Raw genomic sequence first — 22,663 nt, forward strand, 5'->3', positions numbered from 1 at the left:
GTCGATCTGGTCCTGCCTGCCTCTCTCTATGACAGGGAGAATTGCTATTGCAAAGACAATTCTACTCCCTAAACTCTTATACTTGGTCATTAATAATATCATGCCCCTTCCTGTGCATTGTTTTTAAATGACTTTGCATGCACCTCGTGGCACTGGGCAACCGAGTGTCACTTCAGATACACTGGCCCTCCCTTTTAAGTAGGGTGTCTTGTGCGCTCCAGTTATGGAACTGAGCACAAACCAAATTTGCACACATATGGCTATACCCGACTCCGCGCCAGCCACATCTTGTCATCGAATCAGACAGTATGACCCCCTGCCTGATACATTCTGCAATCTATTTACCTGTCCGCCGACCAAGAGCAGATATTGACACTGTAGCCAGGCCTGCACGACATCGGTGGAACAGACTGCGCCTCTGATCTTTACTCACCCAATATACCCCTAAATGGACACTCTCTACTCCCAGCAGCAGCGATGGTGTGCACCGCCAGCTTACCAGGCTGCATTTCCTTAAAATGGGTGGCCTATACCCAGACAAACAATTTCTTTCTGTACAGCTTTTACTCAAGTTCCTGCAGCACAACTTACTTGATGTTTTCATTAAACACAGATTCCAAGCAGCCCTCTGCTCGATTCCTGACACTTTCCCCAAAGCCCCCACCACTCTCCATGCACTCGGTAGGTTGCTGACCAGCTCATCTCCTCATAAGCTGATCATGAGTATCTACACAATCACCTATGTGTACTCCCAGGGCCCGATTCACCAAAGTAATATGAGACAAAATCCTAACTTTACGACTAGGATTTTGTCTCAGTTAAACTTAAGTTTGTCTTAAGTTTAACTTTAGACCAAAACTGAAGTTTAACTGAGACAAAATCCTAACTTTAGTACTCCTAAATGCCTTCTGTGAATCCTGAAAGTAGTAAAGTTAGGATTTTGCCTCAGATTAATTTTGTGAATCGGGCACCCAGGGTTTATCTCTATTGGGAATCAGAGCTTGAACCCCCTCTCAACCCAGGACATTGACTTTACTGCAATGTTTTGACCAAAGCACTCTTCCCTAGATACAGACTGCATTTATTACACCTTAGATTGCTCCACAAAATGTACCACATCCCCATTCAGATGCATTGTATGGCCTCTCTGAGAGCACACAGTGTTGCAGATGCAGAGCAGAAAATGCTTCATTTCTTCACTTAGCATGGGATTACCCTGCAGTGGCCCACTTTTGGACTAGTTTATATGATGCTATTGAAGCAATCACTGACTATTGCCCCCAAAAGACTTTCCTAATAGCCCTATTGGGCTATATAAATGAAGTCCCCAGTGAGGTCAGATGCCTAGCAGCAATGATTCTGCTTTAGCAAAACGCACAGTGGTAATGCACTGTGGTCGCCATCCCGGCCCTCAGTTTAACAAATTACTGCGTGATATGATCTATTGTCACGGACAACTCATTTATATTGGGACTTGATGCCTCAAGACTCTCGCCCGGTAGACATCTGGCTCCCCTACTCCAATTATCTTGCCTCACTCTTGGATCTCCCAATGGCCCAGAATGATCCAGGCCCTCTACGTACCTGAAGAGACCCCAGAACAAATACATAATATGTGTCTACCTCACTGAACACCCCTAGGTGAGATGGTCCCCAACCAACACAGGTCCTGTCCTGGACCCATTTGACTAACTACTACTTGCCGTTTAATGTAAATTGCAATTGGGAACCTGAAGGAACCACTGAACTCCATCCTAACACTGATGGATGTTACCATAAACTGATTTAAGTCATGAAGCTAAAGTATTGCTCTGCATCTTTATTTTGTACTTTTTTTTGTTAAGTTCTGTAAGCATTCTGCAACCCAAAAAAAAAAACATACTCTCTAATGTGGTGTTGTCTGTTGCTTTGGAGTAGCAGTTGACCTCTGCATAGGTCTATGTAATGCTGCAAAGGAGACCTCAAATCTTTACTGCCTAACAACTACTTTAACCCGCCCACATGCTGATCCACGTTTGCCAGATTATCTAACCTCCAGTGACATGATCCTCCATTTCAGGCGCTTGACTCGTGCAGTCTACAAACTGTTCACTAACGGCATTACTTTAATGCTATATTTTACATTTCTTTTTCTTTGACTGTTTGACTACCTTAATGCTGTGGGCCTCATTTATGAGGCCTTGCAACACATTTGCGCCGTTGGTGCATCACTTTTTGTGATGCACCCGCGGAGTAAAAAATGCGCCATTTTGTGCCCTATTTACAAAGTGACACATCTAGGCAGACGCGTTACTTTGTACACCCCTGCGCCACATTATACCTGCGCCAGGTATAATTTATGCAGGGTGGGCGTTCCCCTGCAAAAAGCCTAGTTGAAGTGGCGCTTTGAAATCTATGAGATTTCAGTGCGCCACTTACGCCTGCCTCACAACATGCGTAAGACTGACGCAGTACTATATTCATAGCCTTCCCCCTGCATTGCTGGAGTTGCGTCACGCTTCCCCGCACAACTCCAGCAATGCGTCAGTTTTGTGCCCACAGATGTGTCAGTAATACTGACGTATCTGTCATTCTTCGCGACATGATGCGTCATACAGTAAATATGATGCATCCATCATGTTGCAAGGAGGGCACAGTGAAAACTGTTGCATTGCTGTTATCAAGCAGCGGTGCAACAGTTTTCATAAATAAGCCCCTGTATTTATTGATCCTTATTCTTTTGTTGACTGTTGCAACCTGTACGAATCCTCATAAATAGTTTGAAAACATTTCTTTGCATAACAGGTAAAGTGCTCTCATACCTTCGGGTCTAGCTAGTGCTATAAAAACTTTAAAATACATAAATAAATATGTGGGTGTGTGTCTCTGTAGTGTATTGTGTATGACTGTGTGGTTATTTAGGTCCTTATTTATGAGGTGTTGGACTTGGCCTTTCCCCCGAACTTTTTCGCTTTTTGACCCCCTTGTCTAGGATGTCTCCCCCATGGTAATAAACCTGTATAGGCCATGTGTGGTGTGAGACACCTTCTTAATATGTAATGTCAGGCAATAGTGTGAGCACTTGTAAATTTCCCCCATTGTAAAATGTACCCTGGTGAAATGTTCCGTGTTTAAAATGGATGCCATGGCCATGGGTTTTGCCACCGGACTGCCGTAGGTCAGCGGTCTAGATATTATTACCCAGTAACCCCTAGCTTTTGGAGGGAAAGCCTGGCACCCAGGGTGATCAACCCCTCCCCTTGAGCCAGTTTAGGCCAGCTTTGCCAATATTCTAGAAGGTTCTGGCACTGCCTGGGAGGAGGGTATAAGTAAGGGGGATGTGCCACCAGAGAGTCAGACAGAGCGGGGACAGGAACGTGAGGGGACCTGCTGCGAGGTGTTACCGCTACATGAGCCTGTGAGCTGGGCCCTGCACCCCTCAAAAACCCCCCCTCTACTGTCCCCGGGGTCCCTGATGAAGGAGGGCCCCTCTCCCTAGGTCCCTGACACTGCGGGGACCGTGAATTACGCCAGCGCTGCGTGGAAGAAGCGCCCAGGAGGTGAGGAGTGGGCCCCTGAGGAACTGAAGTGGGACTGTCTACCCCCTCTGGTGAAGCTGTGGCCCCTTTGGAAGCGCTGGGCCGTGAGGAGCCGCCTGGGGAGGATTGGGCCCCCGAGGGACTGTGGCGTGCTAAAGCACTGCGCCCTGTGACTGGTGTGGCCCCCGAAGTGCTGTTGGCCCTGAGAGCTGTGCGGGCCGAGGGAGGAGCTGTGCTCTGTGAATAGCGCCCTTTTTCTGAGAGGATTAACACCATGGGAGCTTACCCCACGTTTTGGCGCGCTTTTGGCCCCGTGACCTGGGAGGATGTCTACCCCGCAATATTAATAATTAAATAAAAGGGAACCTACCCCTTACTGCCGCCGACATCACTGCCGCAGCCCGGGGAGTGTTGGCGCTGCCTTGCGCCGGTTGTACATCGCTGAAAATCACCGCCACGGCCCGGTGCTGTATTTGAGGGACCCCCCCACTGCTGTGGGCATCATTGCGGCGGCCCCCGGTGCCAGGAGAGGGCCGCCGAAGTGAGGAGAGGGCCGCGCTAGGCCCTGAAGCCACCGCGGCCAGCATCACGTGGCTGGGGCGCCGGTGACGTCACCCGCCACGCCCCCAGCCACGCCGCGCACGGATTGGCCCCCGCGGCCGTGCCCCCGGAAGGCCGCGCAGGGATTGGCAGCCAGCAGAGAAAAAGCCGACTCCAAGCCCCAGGTCCCCGTGAGGGAGGGGGACCCGGGTGAAGCGCCGGTGCGGGGCCCCCGTGGTCAGGAGGGAGCCCCGTAAAGAGCGACCGGAGCGGGAGCCCACCCCGCCGGTCTGAGCCCCGGGAGTGAGAAGGCCGGAAGCCCCGGGTCCCCGTGAGGAAGAGTAGGGGTCCGGGTGAAGCTGTGAGGGAGAGCCCCGCTTGTGCCGCGTCTCCCCTCCACCGCTGCAGAGTGGCTGGGACAGGAGAAGGGGCTTTGTGAAGAGCCACGCTGGGACTGGGCACCAGCCGCGGCGTGGTTGGAAGTCCCGCCCGGTGAGGGCGGATGCCGGAAGGAGCCGCCGAAGACCCCAGCGGCCTCGCGCATGCCACTTTGAAGTCCTGGGTCCCCGTGAGGCAGAGGGTCCCGGGGGGAAGATGGAAGGGCCGGGAGTCCGGAGCCAGAGGGATCCTCACCTACGCCCCGGAGCCTCAGGAGAAGCGCCGGCTGGAGCTGGAGGAGAGCCCAGAGTGCTGCTGGCATTGGCGGGGCTCCCAGCTGCATAAGAGAGCTCCGCAGTGCCCACCGGGGCAGAGTGACGGAGAGGGAGAGGGGACGTTGAGGCACGTTGTCGGTGCCTGCCCCCTCCCCAACACCACGTGGAAATCCCTGAAGACCTGTCGGCAGAGCCTAGGAGCAGCCGGTGAGTGGGGCCTTAATTAGACTGTGTGGGGAGTGGAGAGGGCAACGGGGCACAGGGTTGGTGCTCGCCCCCCCCCCCCCCTTCTCTTCGGAGACTGTTGTTGGGTCCCGGTGGCCCCCCCACAAGGCGACTGAACTGGACAGGAGCCCGCCTTAAGTGCTGAGTGACAGACAGGTGGTAGAGTGAATCCCTGGCTAGGAGAAGGGTCTTGACTTCTGCCCCGATACGTCACCTGCCCAAGGGTCCCCCCAGGAATTATGTAGATCCCTTCTGGCTGCATATGCCCGAGGAGGGAGGGCCCTATGTTGAGGTTCTGGGCCTAGAGTCAGGCCCGTGTTAAATGTATTGAGGCTAGGGTATATGCCCCCAGGTTCAAGGTTATTTAGGCCTGGTTTATTTTAGGTGTTCCATCCGGGGGTTAAAGCTGGTGAAGCCACTGAGAAGCACAGCGGACCCTGCCTCATGATTAAGGCCCATACCTAATATTGAGGCCCCCATGTTTTCATGCCCAATGAAATGTTCTTCCGGTGTTTCATGGAATGGTTTTCCTATATATATATATTGAAATGTGTTACTCCTGGTACAGGGAAGAATGATTCCAGCTTACAGCTGCGGCTAATGAAAAGTTTTACATTGAAGGAAATGTTATGACCTCATTTAATGCCCCGCTGATTCCTGCTGAAGGAAGTGGGGTATGCTGGCATAAGTAGTTTCATTCCAGGCGTAGGGTTATACTCCATGCTAAAGAGGAAACCTTGATGTGACCTTTTATTACAGGTGTCCTGCCCCTATGCTGGCCTGACGTGTCATACCAGGCCCCTGGTAACGTCCCATGTTAACGAGCAAGCCTTGTTGATTTATTACAGGTGCTCCTGTCTGTTAGGATTTGCTGTGATGCCATGAAGCTTTTCCTTTACAGGGGTCGTGTTGGAGTTATACTGCATGGGGCGTCCTGATGCTAATGTTGTACTCCGCAGTTACAGTCTACTGCTATGGATTAGAGCCTGAACATGTCACTTTAATCACATTCTTTTCCTTTCAGCCATGGACTTACGGACTCAGCCCTTACTTCCCATGTAAATAATCCCCCCTGATACACTTGGCTCTGGTGCCAGTTGGCGCCGGGTTGTGATACCACTGTTTATGCATTTTTGCCTTGCAGGTCGGAGATATACTAAACTACTTACTAATTTTCCAATTCAAGCTGGTGTCCTGCCTCTTTTGTGGTGTGCCTGGTGTGTCGTCTGTGAGTACTGCGTGAGTGCTTCACATGTCCTCCGAAGTTTGGCCTGCCCGCTTGGTTCCGTGCTACCCCCCTGGAGATTTGGTAACCCCATTTCTTACATGAGGCCTTTCAACACTTTTGTCTGCCAGTGCGTTACTTTTTGTGACACACTGGCAGCGTAAAAAATGCACCATGTTGCGCCCTATTTACAAAGTGACGCAACTAGGCAGATGCGTCACTTTATAAACCCCTGCGCCACATTATACCTGCGGCAGGTATAATATATGCAAGGTGGGCGTTCCCCCGCAAATAGCCTCGTAGAAGTGGCGCATTGAAATCTATGAGATTTCAGTGCGCCACCTCTAGGACGCTTATGTCTTTGGATGTGGCAGCAAATACCGGTCATCAGCTGTGGACCTGATTTAGGTAGAAACATCCCAATACAAAACTTTCAGACTCCCTCACTTCTTCAGCTTTGTACACCAGATCGGCATTACCAAGCTTGCACCTCATTGGCTCGCAAAGACAAATTTAGAAGGAGCTGCTTTTTGCAGGTCTAATGTGGAGTGAGTATGTGGGACCATAATAGATATAATTTGTATCCACTGCAGTCTGTTTTGTTTCTGGCTACCCCATTTACCCTCGGGAGTACAGACGTGCAGTCCTTTGGGAAGGGTACCACACCAAACCTCTCCACCAGACAGCCAGATTTTCTCCTGGTGCTCTTTTGAGTTGTTCTCTCTGTCCTAACTTTTCTCCTGCCTGTCCTGATGGAGGAGAGATTAGCTTGTGTAATCCTTCTCCATCGTTACTTTACTCTGTGCTGAATGAAATCAATGCTCACCATAGTAGATGGTAAGGAAATTTAGGACCCAATTCACAAAGGTAAACTTAGACATTTAGTCTAAACTTAGACCAAACGTCCACGTTTACGACTTTGGGAATTCACAAAGGGCACTTACGAGTACTATCTTTATGTCAGCCCTCCAAATAGAGATCTACCCAAGTGCGGACGTTAAGATGCTACTCGTAAATGCCCTTTCTGAATTCATAAACTCGTTAACTTTTATTTACATTTGTGAATCGGGTCCTTAATGCTTCCAAACAAAATCCGCTCCCCAAGAGCTCTACAGACAAAGTGATGATTGGGCTCTAGCCACTTTTCTGGGGAATTATTTTACACACCCCGAGTTGAATTGTATGCTTAGTGTGAATTAGGTCCTTGGCTAAATGATTTTGTAGTGCCTAACTGGGCTTTCATGTAATTGCAACACAGCATCTTGCTTTCAGGCACATAAGTCAATGAGGTCAAGCAGCTAAACAAAATAAGTAGATAACTCAAACCCAAAGAATAGATATGTGTTATACCCCAGATGACAACATTCAGCAAACTGAAGATAAAATAATGGGACATTGTCTACCCTGTTAGGTAAAAGTATAATGCTCATTTCACAGAACATCACATTTTAGAAGGTGTGTAAAATGACCTGCTTAAGCTCAGGGGCATTTCTGAAATGAACATGTCAAATATATACATTTTGGCCACCCGTTATAGGTCATCTCCTTCGCCGGCCCGGTCTGACTGCTGCTCGCCAAGTTAAGAGATCACACCAGCCCTACGGTGATCTCTGCGCCTACACAGAAGCCTCCACCAGGATAAATCCTGAGAAGCTACTGAAAGTTTGGTCCCGGTCCCCATCTTTTGGGCAGCGGCATGTCACACTTTTATGTTAACAAAGCCCCAAAGTGGGGCAGCACAGTGGGAGGGACTGCTCCGGGCCCTTCAGCAAATAGAATAGGACTGCCTTGAGGGACAGCCCGAGGATGAGGGATGCGTGCCTGCAGTGAGCGACAGGGATCCCGCCAGTAGATAACCGTAATATTGTGTGCACGCACACACACCACCTGACACCTAGGGTGAGCATTGCCGCAGTCAATGAGTGGGGACGGCTTTGAAGCTGGTGTCACGGAGTGGTACGATGGGGGTGGACAGGGGGGGGGACATAATGTGAGGGATAATCACGCAAACATCGGTCAATGCTGCTGTTACAGGTTTTGGGTTCTGTTTGATTTTGCCTATAACATCAGTTCAATTTCCCAAGCAGAATGATCTGAAAGGACTCTGTACAACGTACTAATGGAACCATGCCACTATTGTATTATATAACCTTTACCCTTAATGAAATGGATTGGTTGTTGGGGTTCAACTTGTTCCTGAACTAACGATGTCATCGGCATACATGCTATGTTTAATACCTACTCAACTGGAATGTCTCTCTTATATTGGTAGATGGTTCAGTGTATAGATGGCCTTCCACACTGTATGTTGCTTTGAATGGAGATGTAAAGTCAAAATAAATAAAAACAGAATTAAACAAAAAAAACAAAGCCCCAAAGTGGGAATTTGATTCTGACAATCAAACCAAAAAAACCTGATGACACCCCACACCCTGGGAGTTTTCTCCCAGAGCATGGGGGGTCATTATTTCTTTTTAACTTTGTGACCGCAGATTTTTACCTGTGGTGATGGACGGAAAATAAGACATCAGACCACCCGCTCTAAATAGGGCAGGACGGCATATGTTTGTGATGGAGTACCCTATGCACCAAACTCTCAATCAGGCCTTTAGTCATAAGTCAAATGTCTTTCCCATAAGTACAGAGTTAATTCTTGACTTGGCTTTATTTTAGCGATGGATGGTTTGGTGATAATTTGTATATTGTGGCGTTTTCTGGATTGCGGTAACATGTTTAAGAATAGTTATATGCTGTTGTTTAGCAGTGCGGGGGAGATTGATGTTTTGTGAGGTTGCTTCAGACAAACTTGGAACGTTGGAGTCAAGCATGGTATGGTGTAATGTATGCAATTGAATGGAGTAGTGTAAAGTTGTATGGGGCTAAATTGTGACCAATATTGCATGCATGGTTATGGGAAATTATAGAGAGCGGTGTGCTGCAATACAGTGTTTAATGGGTGGTGGTAAACAGTATAGTGAACAGTACGGTGTGCTATGGCATGGTTACAGTGTTGTAGTATGTTTTGGGGTAAGGTAGTGTGCCATGGCATGGGGTATACAACCTTTACAACGCAACTTTTACCACGACCTACCATTACCACGCATTTTTTACAACGCAGGATCCATTACAACGCATACCATTACCACGCATGTATTTACAACGCAGGTACTTTTACAACGCATACCATTACAACGTAAGTATTGGTAAGTATATTATTTTATTAAAAATATTATTTGTTTTTTTTTGTAAAGGGGTATTTTTTGGGTTCAGGGGCAGTTTTGGGTTTTTGGGTAAAGGGGTATTTTTAGGGTTCAGGGTCAGTTTTCAGTTTTTGGGTAAAGGGGTATTTTTAGGGTTCAGGGTCAGTTTTCAGTTTTTGGGTAAAGGGGTATTTTTAGGGTTTAGGGTCAGTTTTCAGTTTTTAGGTAAAGGGGTATTTTTAGGGTTTAGGGTCAGTTTTCAGTTTTTGGGTAAAGGGGTATTTTTAGGGTTTAGGGTCAGTTTTCAGTTTTTGGGTAAAGGGGTATTTTTAGGGTTCAGGGTCAGTTTTCAGTTTTTGGGTAAAGGGGTATTTTTAGGGTTCAGGGTCAGTTTTCAGTTTTTGGGTAAAGGGGTATTTTTAGGGTTTAGGGTCAGTTTTCAGTTTTTGGGTAAAGGGGTATTTTTAGGGTTCAGGGTCAGTTTTCAGTTTTTGGGTAAAGGGGTATTTTTAGGGTTCAGGGTCAGTTTTCAGTTTTTGGGTAAAGGGTTATTTTTAGGGTTCAGGGTCAGTTTTTAGTTTTTGGGTAAAGGGGTATTTTTAGGGTTCAGGGTCAGTTTTGGGTTTTTGGGTAAATGGGTATTTTTAGGGTTCAGGGTTAGTTTTGGGTTTTTGGGTAAAGGGGTATTTTTAGGGTTCAGGGTCAGTTTTGGGTTTTTGGGTAAAAGGGTATTTTTAGGGTTCAGGGTCAGTTTTGGGTTTTTGGGTAAAGGGGTATTTTTAGGGTTCAGGGTCAGTTTTGGGTTTTTGGGTACAAGGGTACAGTGTAAAAATTAAATATAATTAAATTTAAATTACATTAAATTAAATTGATTAAATTAAATTAAATTAAATTAAATTAAATTAATTAAATTAAATTAAATTAAATTAAATTAAATTAAATTACATTATAATAATTTTAATTAAATTAAATATTAAAAAATATTATATACTTACCAATACTTACGTTGTAATTGTATGCGTTGTAAAGGTATATGCGTTGTAAATACATGCGTGGTAATGGTATGCGTTGTCATGGATCCTGCGTTGTAAAACATGCGTGGTAATGGTAGGCGTGGTAAAAGTATGCGTTGTAACATCATACATCCATGGCATGGTAGTGTATTGCGGGTGTGGGAGATTTTTTGTAAGATGTGGAGTGGTATTTTGTGGTATGTTGTAAACTAAGTAGAATATTGTTGTTTCATGTGATAAGGTATGAGGGGCTGGAAGGTGTGATGTGATGTGGTATGCTGAGGACTCGTGTGTCCAGTGGTAGGAATGAGATTTACTGTGATGTAATATGTGATGCTGTGATAATTTTATATTGTACTGTGCCTAATGGGGCTTGAGGTGTGTTGTGATGTTTATATTTTTCAGAGGGTTTGCTTTGAGCATATTGCCAGCGCTCTGGGTGCACTATTTTGTCTGAAGTCGTCTTATGCAAGATTGCTGTAGCCCAAGACTTAGAGGAACTGAAGATGACCATAGTTTTATAGGAGGTGATGTATTCACACCTTCGCACTTCGGACGACAGTAGGTATGAATGGTCTTTCCTACAAGTGGCATGAATCGAAAAGGCAAATGCTTTGGGCTGAATGTTGACTCAAATTAAGGTGTGGACTCAAATCAAGGTGTTGACTTAAATCAAAGTAGCTCAACTTATCCCACAATCTCTACTGGAAGTAGAATGGTGGTTTAAGTGTGGATGATGTTCTCATTGTGTGTATTAGAATTTGTGCATCCTTGTGTGAAGCATAAGTTACATATATAGATATAAATGTTCTCTTACCTCTCCCATAGATCTCGATGCCTGAATGAAACACTCCGATGCCCAATGTGGAGGTGTATTCATTGATCCAATACTGTGGAAGGAAAGAAGAAAGAAGATTGTCACTGGGAGATCACGTCTCAGACTTTTTTGTGTGCATAAAATCTAAAAATGTATTTCCATTTTTTCTGCGTTGAATAACATCATAAAGGATCTATTTATTCACAAAGCAGACACAAAACCACTGAACCACTGCGGAATTAATTTGCTTTCTCAGCAGGTGGTCTCTCTTTTTAATATCGTTTTTTTTCATTTCAAAATTCCACGTATTAAAATCATCTTACCATAAGCAACACAGTGGCACATAGTGAGAACATAGACAGAGCAGGAGGTCTCCTTAAATGTCAATTGAGCTTTTTCAAATGATGGGCTATGATCCGAGCTAGTCACCAGAAATATTCAGTGAGTGTCAAACACAATACATTATGTTGTAGCAAGGCAATGGTATGTCTTGCAGACCATGTGGCTGCTATTCACCTGCAATACCTATCTTGATTGGTGGTAATGATGTTGACGCCTTACAATTGTAGAGTGTTGCAGAAAGTGATAATAGAAACATCAGCTATCACTTATATATGTTACCAGTAGACTTTAAGAAGGTTACTTTAAAATGTTTAAGCTTAAAAGAGTTATTCTAAGCATTTAAACTTGGACAATAAACATTGGTCCTTCATTATGAAATCTAGATCTGGAGAGGTTCACGATGGGCTTTCCACTCAAGATTTATGGGGAATTAAATAGTGTAGTCCATTTCGAATCTGAGTCAGCAGGGCATTAAAAAGCTTAGCCCTGCATTTAGCCAATGTTTTGTGTCCCTCCTCGGACTATCTGCCAGTGTTATGACGGCTCCAAGATATCGAAAATAATTGATATACATTCTTTGTTGTGGCTTTAGAACTGCCTAAATATCTTCCTGCTTGATATTGGGAGCAAATTAAATTCAGCCAAGGCTGGTGTAAGGCCCCACAGCCAAACCATGGCTGATGCTCACAGAAGGGAGTAGATTGAAACAGCTTAATCCTGACCAGAACAACACTTTTCACAAAGGTGACCCTCAGTGCTGGCTCAAGAAATGCAAGATATTTTTTGACAGTCGAAATTGATAGTTGCAGTTTAATAACACTTCGGATATGTGGTTAGATATTGTCATCTTATGATCGCACCAGACCCCTTAATATTGCTCTGCTGGGCAGACAAATTGGATTATACCAGGAAGTACACAATGCTGGTTTTAGCTGTAGTCAGGACCAGTGGGCTTGCCTTCTCACCCAGCAATCTACAATTCACTCTGTATGCAATTAGGGCAATATTAGACAGAAAACTATGGAGTCATACTTTTACGTATGTACTTTTCACCTATAGTGTTTACAATTTGATATTTGAATGTTACCTGGAATTATCCCAAGATGTGACTGCATAACTTGTTTTTAAGTCAATATGTGTGGTTCAAATGAATTCACAAGAGTTGTCCAACTTCAGTAGAGAGCAACACATTGTTTGTGACAAACTAAAGACTGTCACTAGAGTAAGTGTCACCATGCACTGCATTTACCATACTGCATTGGGACAAACTGAGTGCTGTGATGTGAGGCAGGGTGCTCCCACCCTCTTTTTGTTTAAAAAGGCTCCCTTGAGCTAATGAGCTGACGAGCTCCGATTGATGCACCTGTGCCCAGTGAGTGGTACAAAGACCTGAGAAGACTTTGGGCAGCACTTCCAGCACCCCCAAAATCCTGAAAAACACATCTAGAGATGCACAGCACCGCCACACCTACAAGGGTGATAAACTAAAGACTGTCACTGAAGTGTCACCATGCACTGCATTTACCATGATGCATTGGGGCAAACTGAGTGCAGGAGTGTGAGAGAGTGTTCTCTGCTCCTACCCTATTTGCAATAATAAATAACTTGAGGTATGACTTTATATTGTAAAACAACATTTCAGTGTCTTAATATGTATATTACTAATACTTAAAGGTCATTTTCTACCTTTTTCTCTCCCTCTCTTACTGTTTCTCTGTTTTTCTCCACCTCTGCTGGTCTCCCTGTGCTCCCATTCTCCTTTACAGACATGAAAAGGCAGCTTCATGGATCTCTTGGGAGCTCAATAATATTGCAAGTCATTTTGTACTAAAAGACTTTTGTGCACTAAAAGAACTGCCCCCCCCTGGCAGCACGCTATTAGTCAAATAAAGCCCATTTTAATTCTAAACGTTCATGCACCGCCTCATTTCAAACTGGGAACAATTTATATAATTGGGGCTTTTGATAGAAATTGTGCAGCAGAGTAGCGGCCTCGGAAAGAGGGGCATTATAAAAGGCACTTTGGATTGAAATATGTTACTGTGGGGGCTCCCCCTCTCCACTTGCTGCAACATCTATCGAGTCTCTGATATGAGCTAAAAGAACACATCAGAAACACCAAGCGGTACTCTGAGGTCGTGGTAAAAGAAGTTAGGCCCTGGTGTACTATATACTGGTCGCAAAATACTGGCCACAATTTGCCGTCACTATTTTTGCGACCAGTAAAGATGTACTAATAGATCAGTTCTTAAAAATCTGAAACGTGGGGATTGGAATCTGACCGACCACGTGCATATTAATGAGGTAGGTCGCAAATTGTGGCCCACTACAATTTGTTGCCGTCACAGGGATGGTGGCCTGCTGGGGTCAACAGACCATCATGTCTTTGATTGGTCTTAAATAAAACATTTTTTTTTAAGCAGCTCATTTTCCTTAAAGGACTGTTTAAAAAAACCAAAACTTTTAGAAACGTTTGCAGGAATAGGCTGTGGAACAGCCTACCCTATGGACCACTGCATACTCCTAATTTTTTATTTATTTACCATTTACCAAGGGGAACTTCCTGTTCGCGAATGGGTTGCAGCGACATTTCAGTGGTGGGTGAAATATAATGTTTTGTGACCGGATTTCAGTTGCAAAACATTAATACATACCTTAAGAAATGGGTGTTTTGGAGGGGCGCCCTAAACACACCCCTTCCAAATACTTATTTGGTACAGATTCCTAAACACATTTTTAAATAGGATTAGCTCATTATTTAGTCATAATAATAACAATCCACATTTGTAAAGCGCGAACAATAACCGGTATGGGTCTGTAGGCGCTTGGGGCCATCGGGAAGATTAAGCAAGCTATTGCCCAGAGTCATATGGTGCTGGGCTAACCTGCCGCTGGAGCCGGGGGTCGAACCGTGATCCCCAGATTCCAGCGTTAGTCACCCTGGCCGCGGGGCCACACCTCTCCCCTTAGTCATGACAAAGCCGTCTATTGACCGAATGGCAGGGTTTGCACAAGTAAATGCATTTGTACACCTGGCCCTTAATTTGGAAAAGGGAAATGTCCACACAGGGTTGTAGCCAGGAGGAGGGATCATAACAAAAAAATAAATAAAGAGAAGGTTCACAAGCGTTGTTGAACCTGGTAAGAGCTCACCATCTTCTACATTCATGGATGCTTTTGAAAATAAGTTGCTAAGTGTGACTAGGTTTTCTGACAGGCTGACAGGGCTGGGAATGTGTCAGTCACACGCCAGGTGACCATGCGGGTATTTGCAGGAGCACCTGCTGTTTCCCTTTCATAATACTGACTCTCCCCAAACTCTAGTTAACTTTCAGAGACACAGGCATGTCGGCAAATCTCTGTGTGTCGAGGCAGGTGAGTATGTCGGCAGCTCGCTTAACTAGAAAGAGGGTTCAGTGGCCATTGCCAGGATCTGTGGTTGGCCTGATTGTCGCAGCCTTACATCTTCACTCTGTCATTCTCCTGGGGGTAATAAAATGAGCTCCTTTGAGTTGGGTACCAACAAGCATCTATTATACAGCACAAAGCAACCCCCAGGGGTGAAGCAGTGATTTATAAATACACCTTATACTGCTCCATCCCTCCAACTCCCAGTGATTGAGGCAAGGCAATTATCTGCCAAGCATTGATTGTTGTTAAAAAGAGAAGTGCATCGGCCTCCACTCACCAGAACACATCAGTTCCAGACACTGTCTTCTGTTAAACAAATCACTGTTGGCAGGTGTGCTGATCATAGGTTCACTTGAGAAGAACCATGACTGCAACTCCCAGAAGTCATAGATCAGGTAAAATAAATGAAAGCCCCGGACTAGAAACAAGGAGCCCTGGTAGCAGGGGTGGCTCCTCCGCTAAGGCGGAGGAGCATCGCCCCACTGCTCCGAGAGCAGGAGAAAGGAAATATAATATGATAATAAACCTGTTATTATCATTTTATTTTTCAATACGTGGCTAAATTAAGGCTGCAGTGGGATCACAATGGGAGGAGTGGTTTGCACTCACTATGTGTGCATGACTGCTTGGCCAGCCCAAGAGGGCCAGCCAAACAATCATGCGCAATCTGCATTTTCCCCACCAAGCTATATTACATGCCTAGGCTCCCATTCCCCATCTGAGAGCCGAACTATGGCGCTCAGACCAATCACACCGTTGCATTGCAGCATTATGATTGGCTGTGGGCATGGGTCCTGTGTCCTTCCTGCCTCTGCTGAAGCTGAAGAGAAGGAGGCTTGGAAAGGGACTGAAGCGGGGGAGAGACGGCAGCGGCAAAAAGTAAGTATTTTGTTTGTATCCGTTCCCCCCTACCCCTCCCTGGGTGACTCTACCTGCAAACTAACCAATGTTTCACAGCATATCCCATTGATGGCAAGCAAGGCGGGCTTTAATTAATGTGCCCTAGCCCGCTAGTGTGTCGAAATATTTATATATTATTTTAGGAAGGGTAAGACGTTTCGCAGCACTTTGAATCCTTGTTACATACACAACTTTATCAAACTATGGTGTATTTTTGAGGTTATCATCTAGGGGTCTGAAATGTTGGTCAACAAGGGACGGATATGTGCCACATTTTCAGGAAAATTGATTCCAATTTTGACCCACTGCATGTAAATTTATCTCATGTGGATGTGTCAAAAATCTGTCACCAGCCTATGGGCCAGTGCTGGGTCTGGCAATCAGTGCTTAATTTGAGCCTGTGGTTTCCGGCGCTCAGCACCCGCACTTAATTCTAAGTCACGGTGCTTGTAACGCCGTTGTCCATGTTTCAATAGAGCCCAAGCCACCCTTGCTACACCGCAGATCCCAAGAAGTGCAGCAGAGCAGATTGTTGCATGACTCAGGAGAACTTAGGGCCAGATGTAGGTAAATGTCATTTACCGATTCGTAAATACCGAATTTTACCGATTCGGTATTTACAAATCGGTAAATGCTATGTAGGTATTTTTACTGATTAATTTAACGAATCTGTAGAATTCGGTAATTACCGAATCGATATTTACCGATTCGGTAATTGCCATTGATTCCTATGGGCCTTGAGGCCCATAGGAACCAATGTCAAATACCAAATCGGTAAATACCAATTCGGTAAAATTACCGAATTGACAAGGGGGACAGGGTGTCACTTTGATACCCTGTTGCACCCCTGATCCAGGCTTGTGTGCCATGTGACACACATACATGCCCTTAGGGCATGTATGTGTGCCACGGGCATGTATGTGTGCCACATGGCACAGGTGTACATGCACAGATGTGCATGTACACAGGAATTCGTTATTTACCATGCAATAGTATTACATGGTAAATAACAAATTCTTAGGGGCCTGTGGCACTGTTTCCAGTGCCACCTACATATAGATTTACCGATTCGGTAAATTTACAGAATTGGTATTTTACAGAATCTGTAAATTTACCGAATCGGTATATTTACAGATTCTGTAAAATATAGGCCCCCTACATCTCAATCGCATTTCGGCCGTTACCGACCGGTATTTGGTGACCTACATCTGGCCCTTAGACTGATATTTACAGGTTTACCAGCCTCAATTTCGGCTGTCAGTGTTTTAGATCCTTCAGTTCAGAGCCTGGCAGTTCCTTCTTTTTATTTTCTTTCTCCCCCTGTAGCTATCCTGTGTCTTGCTACAGCCAATGAAATCCCTTAACAATATAAGAGTGTTCGCGCCCATTTGTCTGAATGCTCAGCTGACGATTCTAGAAACATGATATCTGATGGATTTCCACATTCACCCTGACCAAGAATTGATGATTAAGAAACACTTATAGAAAGAGCTACATGTGATGAGTATAAAGATTCCATTTGGTTATTTAAGGAATCAGCTAATTGTTTTGCTTTGTAGAAAGGCAACAACGCTTTTATAAACACATCATCATATATTCTTATGTACTTCAATGCTACTGCTTTTTTAACATACATATATCCGCACATCACTTCGTGCACTAATATATTTTAGAGTCAAATATAGATGTCTTTTCTTAGTGATCTGAAGTGTCCTTTTGCATCAGTTATGCGTAGTCAGTTTAATGGTTCTGGCAGTCCCAGAAATCCTTTTATTTAGAGTAGTACATTTGCATATTTCAGTTTTCAGTGTTCGCAGCTAGAAGTAGGTTTTAAGGAGAATAATGAGCTCAGTATGAACCGTATTCACAAATGATATCTTCTCCTCAAGGACATTCTTCACTTCCTCCAGGAGAAGATACTGACACCTGCTCATTGGATAAGTTTCTGCTGAAAGTAACACATTTCTGTCACGTAATTACGTCCATTAATCTGGGTAGAAATCTCTACAAAAAGGTACCAGGAGATAAAGAGCTAGAAAGACCATTATAGATCGGTAACAGTGAATTATGGGGATATTTTTCAGGGAGGTTCTGAGTGACATTAAACAGACACTGAGAGCAAAGCTCAAGTAGTCTATGATGTCACTCAGAACAAAGTGATGAAAAAAATCCTCCTAATTAATGCTTGTATTGGAGTAGCCTAATTTTGGCTCCATCCGTCTACATTTGTCTAGGCCACATATATATTAACATTTGGTTTATGTACTCGAGTGATGGAATAATATTAGATATATGTGGTGCCAGGTATATGACAAGTGCTTTAAGTGTGTGTCTTTGATATATATGTGTGTGTGTGCATATAAACGTTTAATGCAGTGCACTCACCAGGAATCAGTGACAATTAATCATACGTATGTTAGATGTTTACTTTATAAGTTGTGAACAGTTGATTGTATTTATTTCCTCATACATGTTTGAGTTATGGTAATTCACATAAGAGTACAGCAGAAGATGTTTCGATTTGTTGTAGAACTCTTATATATCCAAAAGATGAATGTTAAGTTAGCGTGATTGTGCACCTTAAGTTTACAGTTGTGACATTTAATATTAACATGAAAGTTATTTTTCTGCATTTTTTCTCCATGTGCAGACCAAAGGCATTCATTAGTTAGTGAAAGGCACATTATATTTCTGAGATAGTTTGGCAAAGAAGAACTGGCAAGGTCGAACAATTTTAATGAAGAACGAAGGGAGTGTTGCTGTTACCAGTTGGAACTATCACACAATATGAGGAACTCAATAACGCTTTGGAAGCAGAGACTGGAATATGGGAGTAGTGTTCAAGGTACCAAGTTCTTTCTTGGGAACTGAAAGATACTGAGATGTGTATGGATGTGTATGAGGTCATGTTTTGTCATATGTTCTTTGTGAATTATAATTAACCGTGGGCGGAGAGCCTAGCTCCGCCCGTGGAGTGTGCAGAGTTGTGCCTACTTCGCGTTCCGGGGAGAACGCGGAGTAGGCACAACTCGGCACACTCCGCGGAGGGGCGGAGTTGCCCAGCCTCCACTCCCCCTCGGAAGAATTACATTAAATAGATATTAAAGCTAAAAAAAAACACTTACCTTGACTGCGGCGTCCCAGGGCTGCCGTCCTCCTCTTCTTTGGTTTCACGATGATCTGCGCATGCGCGCACACCCGCGCATGCGCATTTCTTGCGAGAAAAGCTTGGGCGCGCGCGCATGTGCAGATCATTGTCAAACCGAGGAAGAGGAGGACCGCAGCCCTGCAACGCTGCAGTCAAGGTAATTGTTTATTTTTTTACCTGTAATATGTATTTAATGTAATTCTTCCTATGAGGAGGGTGGAGGCGGGCGGCGGAGCGGAGCGGAGTTTCCACAGAGTTTGTCCCCAACTATGTGGACCTCCATGTAGTGCCGCTCCGCCAGCTCCACCCAGGCTTAATAATAATTAGTGAACCCATCGTGGGGTTATTCAGATTCCCTTTAGACTTGGAGAGATACAGATCTCTCTTGACTTTATTGATTGTGTGGCTTCATGCTACACATGAATCCTTACTACCTATAGAACTTCTCCAGAGGTTATAATGCTGACAACTTTCACAGCAACAGAGATTCTTATATGCTCTCTGTTGTTGAGGACTAATATTGTGCGCCGGTTTGGTCGACCTCTAATAATCCTATATTTCTATAGTATGTTCTTGAGACTGATTTATATTAGTGTGCAGGGGCAGCTCCTCCAATAGGGCAGAGGAGCGTTACTCCACTGCTTTCTCGCAGTGCGGGAAGCAGGAACATAAAATGATAATAACTACCATTTTATGTTTCTGCTTCTTGCACTGCAAGAAAGCAGAAGGGTTTGGTTGCAGGAGGCCGGATGGGCGGGGCTGCTCTGCGAGCAGGGCTGGGCAGGGGAGGAGTGGTGTGCGCACTCTGCCGTTCTTCATGTAAGCTGCAATCCATCCCCAGCCCATGGCTGGGCGGCTTCCCGATCAATCACAACGCTGCTTGCAGTGTTGTGATTGGCTGAGGGGTGAGAGCCTGGCTGCCTGCTTCCTGTTTCTGCTGGAGGCAGAAGAGGAACAGTGATGATGCGAGATCTGGCCGATGTGAAGGTGTTTATCTTTATTTTTTAAATTAAATTAACCCACCCCTGCGCGACCCCCTCTCTCCGCACAACCTTCCACCCCCGCAAGCCATGCCGACCGCAACCGTTAGTGTGGCTCTGAGTTTGTAATACACCTTTTAACTTCAAGTTATGGACTCAGACTTTTATTATGTGGTCTTAATGATCAGACTGTACTAGGAGATTGAAACTGGTGTTAACCCCTTTTTCTTCTCAGACTGCTTAAAGAGTTTAGTGACCAGAGCTGAATCTGAAGAAATGCTGCAGAGTGTTCTCATTTCCCATCTATAATTTTTTGTTATGTATGGCCACCAAATGAATCGGCCCCAGCTTTAAACTCCAATACAGGGGCAGAGAAGCACCACTGTGCTGTACAAATTAATCAGAAGCTTCTGGTCCACACTTAAGATAAAGCTCATACCCACAAATACTACTTAAGTGGTGCACTTTCCACCAGCATTGATACTGAGCTACTGGCCTCAGCATCCTTTGATGCTCTAGATACATATGCCACAATTTCTTATGACCTTCCTGTGTTTGTAATAGCAGAGCTCCGAGACTACATCTACTCATGTGAGTAATCGCAATACATTCGTTATGGGTACCAGAAAGTATTAGCAATTTGTAGTGACAGTGTCTTCTGTAAGATGTGAAAACGAGAACATGCATACATAACATGACTACAATTTTTCATTCTTCGCAATCAGACTACACAAGGGGGTCGTTTTGTTCTGCAAAATGGTCCACAAAACTGTCATAAAACTCAGCGAAATCTAATCTAGAAACCCCTTAATTCGTATTTTATGGTCACTCTTAGTGCTTCCTTAGTGGTTCTTGTATGAGCCTTCTTAAGTGTTACCCCCTTGCTTGACACATAGGGGTCGATTCCGATTCAGGAAAAAGCGCTCCGAATAGCCGTTCGGAGCGTTTTTCCCATACGAATCGTACCCTGCAACGTGCCCCGTGCGTACGACGAAGTACGATTCGTACCAGGAGCTAGGCTCCGTACGAATCGTACAGAAACCGTACGACTCAAATCTCCGTACGATTCTCCCTCGGAATCCGCTGTACGCGACATATGTACGGTTCGCGACTGGTTTTTACGACCCAGCAAGTACGATACGTGTCGGGTACGCACCGTACGACCCTTTTTCTATGGCAGCTGAAAACAGCCGTAAAAGCAGAGTTTGCGCTGAAACAGGTATGCAACGGCCCCCCGGGTACGGTGCGTACCTCCCATGATCACAGGGGTATGCACCGTACCCCTGCGATCATGGGGGGTACGCACCGTACGGTGTGTATGTGAATGTGTACTTTTTCGGACGAATCGCACTTACCTGACGTGGACCGTACGATTCGCGTCCTGATACCCCGGTCCGGATCATACTCTTAGGGTCGTACGGCATCTGTATGAGTCGTACGGAGAGGGCTCCGGATACGAATCGTACGGACGGATTTTCTCCAGGATCGGAATCGACCCCATAATGTCTTATCTGCCAGAATATTAAACAATTTCATTCTTTAAGGTCATGGAACTAAAACACAGTTAAAAACCTTCTTAGAGTGACATCATGCTGCTGTTGATAATCCCTAAAACCAGGATGCTGCCTTGGAAAAACCATCCCTCCATTATTTCCTTGAGCGTGGTATGCGTGGCCCTTTGGGAACAGCCAATGCTGGTGCTCATCTGAAAAGCATCCATTTGTAGAAATAAGCTTCTTTAGAAGTCACAAAATATGAAACCCGTGGTGACACCCTGATATAGCAGCCATCCATCAATACCCTTTCCTTATCTCCCTTTTGCCCCAGTCATGGGTCAGTTAATATTCACTCACTAAAGAAACAGGTGTATACATTTACTGGCAAATGGAGAAAATACAACACAGCTCTAGAATCTCGGCACCTACACACAAGACATAAATTCCATACCGCCAAACTCGATGCAGATAAATCCTCGTGTTTCTTCCCTGTGATCTAATGCTCAAATATGTGCATGTCATGTAAATTCACTACTCCCTACTCAGTCACAACCCTCGGCTACTATTTTGACATCCTCCTTTCCAACTACAATCTCAGCAATGAAAGCATTTGTACAGCCCTCCTCTTTCCCTATCCCTTGTTTATGCCACCTGTGACTTCCTATTAATATCCCTCACCTCTCCTTCAGGTGTTTTTCGTAAAATCAAGTCTGCAAACCTGTTCTGTGCCCCAATCCTCAACCCCGCAACACCAGGGTTAGTTCTATTGTCTGATATCACTATTCAATTCTTTCAACTCTTTCATCTGCCCAGTAAGCTTTGAAGTGGTAATTGTCACAATGCTGTTCCAAAATTCCTGCGCTGACCCTTCCTCACTGTATATTGAACCACAAATTGCCTTAAGCTTCCTGATTAAATTGATTGAAAATAGAGCTACTGATTCCCAACTCCAACTGCACCTCAAACCCTTCAATGGGCCACTTACTGGGACAGACCTTCTGCTGACTCCAAATCGAAAATTCTTGGAAACACCTTTGATTCAGGAATGCCCAAATCGGATGATCCACAGTAGTCGGTTTCTCGCGTCAGTTCTTGCATCCCCTTAAATGCGACCCTTTCATCCCCAGACGACAAGGTGTTAGTAGCCAGCACCACCATAATTAATTATTTTGATCCAGTACAAACTCCTTCATCT

At 45.0% G+C, this 22,663-nt stretch overlaps 1 protein-coding gene across 1 annotated transcript in view; it reads right to left on the reverse strand.

Annotated features, from left to right (window-relative positions):
• The window catches only part of LOC144782652 (deubiquitinase DESI2-like), a 398,870-nt gene that overhangs the window by 99,213 nt on the left and 276,994 nt on the right, over window positions 1–22,663 (reverse strand). The window contains exon 2 of the mRNA XM_078662008.1: window positions 11,192–11,264. Within this exon, the coding sequence (XP_078518134.1) occupies window positions 11,192–11,264 (73 nt within the window). The remainder of the gene's footprint in view (window positions 1–11,191; window positions 11,265–22,663) is intronic.

Source organism: Lissotriton helveticus, chromosome 9, assembly GCF_964261635.1.
Source record: "Lissotriton helveticus chromosome 9, aLisHel1.1, whole genome shotgun sequence".
Classification (NCBI taxonomy): domain Eukaryota; kingdom Metazoa; phylum Chordata; class Amphibia; order Caudata; family Salamandridae; genus Lissotriton; species Lissotriton helveticus.